Source organism: Ricinus communis, chromosome 8, assembly GCF_019578655.1.
Source record: "Ricinus communis isolate WT05 ecotype wild-type chromosome 8, ASM1957865v1, whole genome shotgun sequence".
Classification (NCBI taxonomy): Eukaryota; Viridiplantae; Streptophyta; class Magnoliopsida; order Malpighiales; family Euphorbiaceae; genus Ricinus; species Ricinus communis.
The window spans coordinates 19,104,524-19,116,666 of NC_063263.1; the positions used below are offsets into that span (position 1 = coordinate 19,104,524).

At 31.7% G+C, this 12,143-nt stretch overlaps 1 protein-coding gene across 1 annotated transcript; it reads left to right on the forward strand.

Annotated features, from left to right (window-relative positions):
- Positions 1-7,052: 7,052 nt before the first annotated feature.
- On the forward strand, positions 7,053-11,482 carry LOC8287654 (probable disease resistance protein At1g58602). The gene is made up of 2 exons (XM_002529448.4): positions 7,053-10,953; positions 11,062-11,482. The coding sequence occupies exon 1, from the start codon at positions 7,580-7,582 to the stop codon at positions 10,925-10,927; it is 3,348 nt and encodes a 1,115-aa protein (XP_002529494.1). The 5' UTR covers positions 7,053-7,579; the 3' UTR covers positions 10,928-10,953; positions 11,062-11,482.
- The last annotated feature ends 661 nt before the right edge of the window (positions 11,483-12,143 follow it).

Consider the following 12,143-nt stretch of genomic DNA (forward strand, 5'->3'; position numbering starts at 1 on the left):
TTTACTTTTTGTCTTTGCATATCTTTTTAATTTTTTAGCATACGCATCCTTTTCCTTTTTATAGGGAGTGGGAGAAGGAGCTAAAAAGTTAGACAAAAGAGAGAAATTTAGTTTTATTTTATAGGGTAAATGACAAACACCCCTTGTATTTAGGCATATTTCACTAGTACCCTCCTATTTTTTCAATATTATATTATTGTATCCTTTTATTTTCATTTCGTTACACCAAATGCTCCCTCTGTCTATTTTTGTAAAAAAAACCAACTAGTTAATTGATTATTTGAAAAGTTAATAGTACCATTTGGTCCCTAAAATTTTGATGCAATCAAATTCTTCCGAAATTGAATTTTCAACTAAATTATGATAAAATATTTAATTGATACACTTTAAAAAACATTATACCATATCAAGTCACACTAAATAAATTTTGATCAAAATTAGAACTTATTTTTTTTATTTTTAGCTCAAATTATTCTTTTTATTTAAAAAATAATTAAAGAAGTAAATAAATTTTTATCTTAAAGTCTTGTTTAAGTTTAAGAAGACTATGTATTAATTCTGGACATTATGAATGTTTTTCTTTAGGCTTGAAAGTCCCAATATATAAAATGTTTGATTGGTACAAAAAAATCATAACTCCTCAACTGCTAAACCATTAAATTATATATATATTCTTTTTTTTTTTTGTAATTTTGATAATTTTGTTACTAAAAAGTCACAACATATTTATTTGCTTTTGAAATTTCTGTCTTTTACATTTCTCTTAACATTTTCTAAAAAAATTAACGAAGCCCTCGCAGTTAAATTTAGACCCATGAAGTAGTTAATGTTTTTAAAATTAAATTATTAAGCCATAATATAAGAGAATTTTTTTGTTTAATGAAGAACATCTTTATTTATATTTGATATAAAGGTTATAAAACTTTATTTAAATATAATAGTCTCTTTATATTTTTATTTTATTTTATTTTATTTTATTTTATGCAACAAGTATAATATTTTGCTTTTTTCCTCCTTTTTCTTTGAGAGAAAGAGAAAAATTATTTTTTAAAAATAAATTAAAAATATTAGAAATCGATTAATAAAATATGTAGAAACTGAAAACGTACTAATTACAATAAGCATAAAAAGTAAAATTTAACTATGCAAATATAGAGAGTCAAATCCACTATTTACTTTATATTTAAAAAATAAAAAGTATGTTGGAACCTTATTTTATTAAATGACTCTTTATAGTAAAGAGTTTATTTTATATTAAGAGTCCTTTCATATTTTTGATTTCTTGCATGCTCAAATAAGAGTACAACTCACAATTAGAGTATCTCCAATAGTGCATTTTATTTAAAGAGCATAATTCTATAAAAAGAACATCTTAAAGAGTATTTTAATATAAAAAATAAAATATTTTATGTAAATCTAATGGACTCTTTATATTTTATTATTTATCTAACTTTTAGTTTTATAAGTATTAATAGTTTTAATTTCTTTTTATTTTTTTTCTTTTTTATTAATAAAAAAATAAAAATTACAAATACCAATTAAATCAAATGCATAGAAACTTGTAATGCAATTATTAAATATAGAGTAGATCGCGAAATTTGGCGCTCCATATGTAAAAAGTCAAATTGATTATCTACTTTATATTTAAAGAATAAAGAGTGCATTGGAGTATCATTTTATGATATTGCTCATTAAAATAAAGAGTTTCACATATATAAAGAGTGCATTTGAGATACTATTAGAATTGTAAATGAATGAAGCTTCTTGTGAGTTATTCAAAACTCAATTTAATAAAAATTTATTTCAACTCATTTAATAAGATTCCTTTAATAAATTAACTATGATCAAACTAGTCAAAATCGATTCATCAAATTTGTGAGCTAACTTGTAAAAGATATAATATTGATAATTTGATATGTAATTTATAATTATTAATTCTTACTTATAATAACAACTGTTAGAATTGTTATAATTAATGAATTTGATGAGTATTGTAATTTATAATTCATGTTTATTAGCTTGTTTAGAATCACGAGATGTAAATAAATATATTGAATGCAGCTTGAGCTCAATTTGATAATATAAAAGTTAAAGTAAATTAGTCAAAATTCAATCGGACTCGACTTGATTTTTTTTAACTTATGATAGAAATTTAAAATTTAAAATTTAAAATTTACATATTTTAAAGATATTTATAATATTCGGAACTTTTCTTTAATAATAATAATATTAGTAATAATTAATAAATGAGTTCTTATTTAAATTAATTTTATTTTATTTTTATTTGATCTAATTGGAATAATTTAAATAGAATTTTAATGCTAGACAAATAAGGGAGCTATTTTCTATATCCAATTAGTTTGATTTTTAAGAAATTAATTAAGTAAATTTCTTGAAAATTAAATTATATTTTCAGTCATTCAATTTTTCTCAAAATGAATATATGAATTAAAATTCTATATTTGAGAGTTATGAAAGAATTAGTAAATAATATTTTTATAAAAAGATTATCAGAGAATGCTAAATTTTAATTAGCAAATGGTGTTAATTCTAATTAAAAAATATTTAGCAAATTGATTAATTAAATTAATTATGTTAGGATTAAATTAAAAATTTATTTTAGAATAAGAATTTAAAATATAATTTTATTAATATGGGATTTTAATGAAAATTTATATGTTTGGTATTTTTATAATTAAATATGTCGGTAAGAGTATTTTGATAATTTTACATTTAAAAAAAGGGTAAATAAGTAATTACATATTTTCAATAATTCTGGTTTGGCCCAAATTAAATAGTTAGGGGCTTAATTGAAAAGCTAAAGAAAAGTTTAAGGGTTAATCGAAAATTTTTACAGGACGAAATTATTGTAATTGAAAAAGTTAAGGGACTAAATAGTAAAGAAGAAAATTTTAGGGACCAAATGTCGATATAGGGAAGAAAGAAAAGAAAAGAAGAAAGAAGAGAATCAGGAGAGAGGGAGATCGCGGGAAAGAAAAGACCTCTTGTCTTGTCGTCACGCAAGCTGTGGGCGGCGGCCAGGAGAGCCGACTTCCGGATGCCATTCGGAGTTTTCGCAGTCAGTGACGATCGACTCCCCTCGGCCTGAGCTTCATTTTGGCGGTAGTGGTGTCGCAAATGGTGGCCAGAGTTGGAAGTTCGCTGTGGAGAGAGAAAATGGATGACAGCCGGAGGTTTCAGGCTTTTCCGGCGAGTTCCGGCGAGCTTTGTCGATCGAAGGGCATATTCAGACTCTCCTCAGCTTAAGCTTTCCAATGGCACCGGTTTTGTAGCGATAGGACTCTGTTTGAAAATCGACAGCCGAGATCGTCCGTAAATCTATCCGGATGATCGTGGGGCGGATCGGAAGATCGAAAGCTGGGATTGCCATCAACGAGTCCATAGGCGCACTCGGATCATCGATCGGACTCCGGTAGCTGGAGGCGAGTCAACCGAGCAATCAAGCGTCTCGGTAATTCTCTGGCCTGTTGATTTTAGAATTCATTGGTAAAATTTATATTTTTATTGAATTATGTTGAGCATTAGAAAAATATTATGAGTTAAAATAATTAATTGTTGGTCTGTCTGCCTTTAGTCGTGATTTGTGATGTGTGACAGAGTTGGCAAAAATAGTGAAGTCTTGAGGACCCGACGAGATAAATTGCTGAAATATTTAAAGTGTTTTCTTGCAGGTCTTGGACCCGTTATAGGATTCTTCTGAGTTGAGATTCTTAGACAGTCAGTCCTAAGAGTCTAGATCTAGGGTTCATTGTCAAATGTTTCAATGTTATTAATTAAATTGTTTTCCGTGATTAGATAATTCGTCAGTTCGGCTCGCTCCACCCGATGCATTGGAGCAGAGCTAGGAGGTCGTTAAAGCTGTGAGTTAAAGTCATATATCTGCTTACGTGTGTTATGCTAAGATTTTTACGCAATATCTCTCATTAAATGATTAATATTTTAATTATTTAGTTATTTACTATTTATATATGTTTCATTTTCCGTATTATGATTTTATTGATTTCGTGTTGACTCGGGATGTGGCGGCTGTAGAACATACTATTTGATGAATTGCATTAGGACCGTGTGCATATCGGTATGAATCAGAGACAAAAAATAAAGAGGTAAAGGTTTGTAAATCTTTAAAAGAGCATTGCTTTCTGGGCTTAGTAGAGTAAGTTTGCCGGAGTAAAGGTTTCTGGTCGAGATTCGCTCTCTGGGCGTCGGCTTATTTGGAAACCTAAGTGACCGGACTAGAGTTAAGGACCCTGGTCGAGCTTCGCTCTCTGGACGCCAGTTTTATTGGAGTAAGAGAGCCGAAATGCAAAGACTGATAGTGATAATTAAGTGACCGGACTGGAGTTAAGGACCCTAGTTGAGCTTCGCTCTCTGGATGCCAGTTTTATTGGAGTAAGAGAGTCGAAATGCAAAGACCGATAGTGATAATTAAGTGACCGGACTGGAGTTAAGGACCATGGTTAAGCTTCGCTCTCTAGGCGCCAGTTCTATTAGAATGAGAAAGTCGAGATGTTAGTGTTGGGATTAGGATTTACTGAGATACTTCGTCCCGTGGTATGAAATAAAAAATTTATTCTATTTTATTTTGCAGAAGCATAACACTACATGTATTTTAATTTTAAGTAAATATTTTATTGAAGTGTTTATTTTTATTTTTTGGGATATATTATTTTAACTCACTCTCGAGACTGACAGTCTTAATTTCACTGTTTTTCAGGTGATTGTTAGTCTTCCTGCAGTTCTTGTCTAGCAACTCGGCTCCTTCATCATTGGGTTGATATAATTGATTTTGGTATGTTTGACTTGTGAAATTTTAGATTCTCCGCAGTAGAAATTTTTAGACTTATCAGTTCGTAATCTTATATTAATTCAAATCTCGCCTAATTATGCTGGAGAACCGAATTTAATTTATAGTACACGTTGATTTAAGATTAATTGTGGAAAAAGTGGTTTGGATTGAGTTCAGATTTTAATTTGATTGAGTTAGTGAATTGTTAGGCTTACTACAGAATTTGATGGCCTTAAGTCTACCCATTCCCTGGTGCCGGTCACGGGCCCGCAGATCGAGTCATGACAATATTCTAATTCAGATTTTCACGATATGTTTTGTAGAAATCAAACATTACAATTCAACTGTCTTTTTCAGATTTTAAATTAAGAGAATATTAAATTAGCCTAACATAATATAATGCATCCAACACACTTTATTATCAGAAAAGTATAATTGAACTGAATCAAGTCGGATATTTACATGTTTCAAGATATAGAATGAGAATTGAAATCTAAGATTAGTTCATTGATTGTTAGACTTAAAGGAGGTGAGGGTAAAAAATGATTTCAATCTTATAAGATTTTACCATTAACCATAAAACATAACAAATTGTATTTATTGTTCATATGACCACATGAATATATATAAAATTAATAAAAAATAACTTTAATATTATGAGATTTTACTATTAACTATAACGAGTTTTATTTATTATTGATAATATAAATATATATGAAACTATTTAAAAAATTTCTAGCATAATTCAGAGTGAATGAGAGATAATTGAAAGTTAATAGTCATCAAATTGATGTTTTATTCTAAATTAGAATTTATGTTCGCCATAATTAGTTAGTGTATTGAGTTTCTAAATTCTAGAGTTATCTTTATTGATTAATTTTTTTTCTCTTCATAAAAAGCCTAACAATGCAAAAGGATAATTATACTTTTACACTTATAAAGGTAAGAACTCAATTAGTGACGCGGAGAAAACTTGAATCCAAATCTCTTATTTTGAAAAGCAAATACTTTTATCACTTAATCTAGATGAGTATTGATTGATTTATCTCTAGTACTATATAATAATGTATTTTTATTTTAATATTTTACTATTTTATTCACAAATAAATTAATATTTTTACATATTAAAAATCATTTTCTATAATTAAAAAAAAATCAAAAGTTAACAATTATTGTCAATATTTCACTATCATCATTGACTTTGTCAAACCATTGTCAATACCGTTACCATTAATTTTATCAAATTTAGTGAAATTTTGAATCTATTTATCTTTTAACTAAAAATTATGAGTTTATTTGTTAATAATTGAAATTAGACTCGTTTGACTTCCATATATAAGGTTAATGGGGTATTTATATAACATACTTTTAGGAATACTCATCGGTCTATTAATCTCGATGGATTTTTAATTGGATAAAGTGATTATTAAATACATCCAAATTAATTTTTTTCAAAAAATAGTTCTCTGAACTTATGTTCAATGGTCAAATACACCAAAATTAAAAAATTTCAGCAAATAATTTTCTAATCTTGTGTCCAAAGATCAAATGCACTCAACTTTTTTAAAATTGAATAGCATTAAATTTTAAGTTTTAATTGAATTATAAAAATTAAAATAATTATTTATTTTATTAATTTACTAATACAATTTCTAGTGACGCATTATATAAAAATGTGTTTAGCAAAATCTAAAATTTGAGGATTATTAATAAAATAATTCATAATTGAACTAAAATCTAAAAACTTCATATTATTTCATTTTTTTTTTTAAAAAAAATTAGATACATTTAATTTTTGGACACAAATTTAGTGGATTATTTGGTGAAAATTTTAAATTGAATATATTTGACTATTTAATATAAATTTAAAAGACTATTTATTAAAAAATTTAAAATTAATATATTTCATCCTTATACATAAATTCAGGACAAATGAACCTTTTATCCATTTTCACTCTACACTAATTATAGCTAAATAATTAGAAAAATATTTTAAAAATTTAGTTTTATTATAGAATTAATCTATCATATAGTTTAAAAAAATTAATTTATCATATCCTAAAACCATAAAACTAAGTAAAATAAAAAAGAAAATCATTTTTAAATCAGTTACCAGTCTTCTGCAACTTCAAAGGGAAACTTGCTGGCCAACACGCAGAATAACCAGAGATTATTATATTTATTTTTCATTTTCTGAGAAAAAAGAAAAAGAATTCATAATCATAAACCAAGAGTCCAAGGTCAATAATCCAACTCTGTAAATAAGGAGTCCAAAAAATCAGTAACTCCACCTGCAATTATTTTATTAAGATTGTCGTCCACCGGATTACCAATTAAGTTATCTCTCCCACTTCTTTCTTTTCTTTTCTTTATACTTCTTTTACATTTTCTTTTTGAACAAGAAACTTTCTGATTTTCCCATTGAGCAGTGAGACAGACAAACACCTTGGAAATGAAATGGAAATTGTAAGTAAACTCAGTTGCTCATTAGTCAAGACTTGGATCACTATTATGCTTCTTTTAGCCTAGAGATTTGTGTCTCTCTCTCTCTCCCCCCTCTCTCTCTGTTCTTGCTTTCTCCAAAGTCCAAACTAAAATTTAAGGGGAAAAACAAAAACCAGGCTTTTTCTTTCTTTCTTTCTTTCTTTAACAAACCCTCACTCTTAACGGTATCAATTAATCCAAGAAATTAACCCTCTTTCTTCCTAAACCTTTTCTCTTTCTCCTTTTTACCATCGAAACACCAGAGCCCATATCGCAAAAACCTATAAAATGGATCGAAAACTTGTTTCTTCACCTGTTTTGTGGAAGCTTTCTGATCTGCTAGTCAATGAGTCTGTTCCATTTCTTGGCTTAGAAGATCAGCTTGAAAGCATCGAAAGCAAGTTGAGAGATATTGTCAGTTCTGAATATTTTGATTGCAAGAGAGATGTTGCCTATGACATTGAAGAAGCTATTGATTTCTTGCTACATAAAGCAGAAAAGGAAAGCCAAAGAGGTACCCCTTTCCGTTATGTATTTACTTTATTTGACTCGATTGATCACAATAAGCTTCGCAAGAAGTTGGATCGAATTCGGCTTGAAATCTTTAGAGCTACTGATAAAGTAAGTCGTAGAAAAGGGATGGAGCCATGGTCTAGTACTAGTTCTAATTCCAGTTCAAGAAAGCAGCTTGATGTTGGTGAAAGTATTATGAGTCCTGTTATAAGGAAAGTTATAACGTTGGCTAGTCAGGAACAGATTAGTGCTTCTGTTAGAAGACAAGCTAGATGGGTTAGAGATGAAATGAGGTTATTGCATGTTTATGTTAAAGATCTGGAATCCAAAGAATTGAGAGGTGAAGAAATGGCTTGGATGGAAGAGGTTTCGTTATTTTCTCAATCAGCTGAAGATGTTATTGGTTTGTTCTTGTCTGAAAGAGGAGATTTGGGTAGTTGCAGAAAAGGGTCTTTCAAGAATGTTGGTTTTGCTTCTTCCATGTTCAAGTCACAGAGAAAGATTCGTAAGGAGATGGATCAGATGAAGATTAAAGTTCAAGAAATCATTAAAAGGTTTGGTAAACTTCCTCATCAAATGTATATGATGCCACCTCCTAGATTCCCACCAAATTTGCCGCCACCGCCTCCTATTAGGTTTGCTCCTCCTAATATACCAGGAGATGCAACTTCGATGTCTTCTTTTGATGATGATGACTTTGATGAATTTGATGAAATAGATGATGGGACACCTCCATCTTCTGGTCATGATGAACAAAACCAACAAGCTGATTTCAATAGTTTTGATAGCAATGCTGGTGCATCATCATCATCATCTTCTCGTAGGGCTGAAATACCCGATATTACTGGTTTTGATAGTACTGTGAATGATATTAAGGAGTTGTTGCTTAGAGATTATACAAATTGCCTTACAGTTTCCGTTATAGGCATGGAAGGCATTGGTAAGACAAAGCTTGTTAAGTCAGTTTATGAAAATCCTGTCATTAGAGATCGTTTTCCTCACCGTGCTTGGGTTAATTGGGTTCGTGACTCAAATATTAATCGTCTCATGGAACAAATAGTGGGGGCTCAGTATTTGAATGTTAGATTTCTGAATGGGGATTGGGATGATTATTTGTGCAAGCTGAGGCGCTTGCTGAATGATTTCTTGATGGATAAGAGGTATCTCATTGTTATTGATGGGGTAACCTCAAAAGTCTTATGGAATCAACTTGGGGCTGCTTTTGATGGCCTATCAGGTGGGACTAGAATAATCTTCATTGCTTCCAAATTAGGAGTTACTCCTGAAAGCAGTGAGCGAAACTTTACATACAGATTGCAATTATGGAGTGATGATGAGAGTTGGGCATTGTTTGTTCGTTCTCTGAATGTGAATATTCCCTTAGAGCTGCTAGAATTGAAAAAGAGGGAAATCCTTAGAATGACTGGGGGATTGCCGAAGGCAATTGTCAAACTTGCCGAACTTTTGGCCAGGGAAAATACATTTAGCGAGGACTGGTCAAGGGTGCTTGAGAAGTTCAACAAAGATGAAGGACCTTGGTTTGGAACCTTGCAGGAGATCAGTAAGAATTTGCCATTGTATTTGAGGAGATGTCTCTTCTATTTTCGGTTGTTTCCTGAGCACTTTGAGGTCCCAATGAGAAGATTGATTGGGTTGTGGGTAGCAGAGGGTTATGGGCATAAAAAAAATGATGAAGAGACTCCAGAGCATGTTTCAGAGAAATGCTTGATAGAGTTAGTGAACAGGAACATGATTCAGGTGACAAAAAAGAAGATGAATGGAAAAATTAAGACATGTCGCCTACCTGATGCTCTACGGGTTCACTGGCTGTTAAAATCCAAGAAAGCTAATTTTCTGCAACATAATGGCCACATTGGTGACAGTTTGTCCACTAGCAGTGGTACGGTACACCGTCTAGCTGATCATCTTGACCACAGGCATCCCAGCTTTGATCATATTCATGGAAACAATGCTTCTCCCTCATCTTTGTACTCTTGTTATAGAGAAACTGTTTCTTTTCTATCCTTTGATACTCGAGAAGGAAGCAGACCTGGGGAAGATGTTGGAAATTTCATTCAAAGATGCATCTCTAGCAAATGTTTTAGCGCTCTGTGGGTGCTAGATCTTGAGCATGTATACAAACCAAAATTGCCCAAGGCAGTAGGCCAACTCACTCGATTGAGGTACTTTGGCTTGAGGTCTACCTACCTAGAGATGCTTCCATTGTTCATCAACAAGTTGCTAAAGCTTCAAACACTGGATTTGAAGAACACTCACATCAATGCTCTCCCTAGTTCAATTTGGATGATGCAGGACTTGCAACATTTATTCCTTGATGAGGGTTCATGCTGCAGATTTGTGCCTCGACCAAAAGGAAGCTGCTTAGAGGATATCCAAACACTTTGGGGTGCATTTGTAGACGAGGATAGCCCAGTGAGAGATGGTTTGGACACATTTCTAAACATCAAAAAATTGGGTCTGACATGCAAAATATCAGAGGCGTCTCATAATGAGAAAATGTCCTCACAACTGGATGCTGTTGCAAGTTGGGTTCTAAAGCTAGATCATCTTCAATCTTTGAAGTTGAAATCATTTAATGAATTGGGTCAGCCTGCGGATATACACTTAGAGTCTTTGTCAGGTCACTTGGACCTCTCCAGCATGCATTTGGTTGGAAACCTAAAGAATCCGAATGTTGTTTCTGAGTTCCCACAAAACCTCATGATGCTCACTCTGTCAGCATCTGGACTGGTGGAAGACCCAATGCAGATGTTGGCCCAACTTCCCAACCTGATAAACTTGAGATTGTTCTGTGGGTCATTCACAGGACAGAAAATGGTTTGCACTTCCAGAGCATTTCCTAAGCTTCGAGTTCTCAAATTGTGGGAGCTTGATCCTCTAGAGGAATGGAACATAGAGGAAGGGGCAATGCCTGGTCTTAAATGTTTAGAGATTAGATCCTGTAGAAATTTGGGGATGCTTCCTGATGGATTGCAGCATGTTAAGACTCTTTCCAAACTAAAATTAACCAATATGCCCATGCTGTCTGCAAGGATTAAGGATAATGAGGGTGAGGATTGGGATAAAGTTGCTCATATACTCAACATCTACATAGAAAGTTAATGCAGAGGAGAAACCAAGGACAATAAGTATGTAATTACTCTTCTTTTTCTTCTTCTTCTTCTTCTTCTTCAATAAATAGGTCTTTCACTTGCTTTAGTCTGTTAAGCTAACAATCATTTGTTTTCATTATGTAGGTGTTTGTCCTATGATTCATGATTCAGACCTAATTGTTGGCAGTAGCTTGATACACTTTGAAATCTTCTCTTGGCTTCTTTTTGTCTGCTTCATGTAAATAGGAAGTATATGCTAAATAATGTCACCGTATATATAATACTAACAGGGGCATATGGTATGCCGAAGCTGGTGCTAAGATGAGGTTATATGAATTTTTTTTTTTTTTTTTTTTTTTTGTTGGACCTGTGTACCGATTTCTTCTTACAAGGCATTGATGTTTCTTTTATGTAACAAGTGATATCAATGATTTTGTCAGCTATATCGCCATCATTTTCCATTTTAATCTTCTTGTTACACTGTTTTCGTAGCTTTTGTATATTTTGGCTGTAACTCTCCATTGAGAGGACATGATGACTTCTTTGCAATCCCTTTGATGCTTAATCTTGCTTTGCCTTCTTTTTCGACTTTCAGGATACATTGTGAGACTGCACTCATAAATATTAGTTGCATGTTATTGAATTCTTAATGAGTTTTACAGCAATGCTTACCAAGGTAACTGTGAAATCTCTCTGTGTTTATACAGAAGTGACACTTTTCTCTGTAATACTCTGGATAATGGGTTAAAGACTACCTTTACTTCCTTATATATGGTTTGGATTCCCATCTGTATCACTTTACAACCCCAATTATCTGCATAGTTTTGACAGCTTCATATAAACTTACATGGTACACGTAACTGTCATCCTGAAAACTTTAGGTCATTTTCCTTAAATCAGTTGCAGTCTGCAACTTTCTTGTGCAGAACTGACTAATAAAGCGATTGAAGGTTTCAAGGGAATGTTTTATAATACAGTTTGTCAAAAGAATTCATTGAAGCATAAAGAGCCTAAGGGCCGGGTTATATACAAAAGTTAATTCCAATCCATCTGAATCAGGAATAAAGTGTTAGTATTTCTTTGTTCTGCACCTGGGCACTTCTTTGCCACGGACATGCGCACATATGAATGCACAAGAGGGTCTACTGTTTAATCAAGTGAAAAAATTTAGATCAAATGGTAGACATTAAGACATCCGTGCCTCGTCTGCTTGTGTGCTTGAGTGC

Bases quoted from the DNA above. Each gene is read 5' to 3' on its own strand.
- LOC8287654 (XM_002529448.4), top strand. From the start codon at position 7,580: ATGGATCGAAAACTTGTTTCTTCACCTGTTTTGTGGAAGCTTTCTGAT.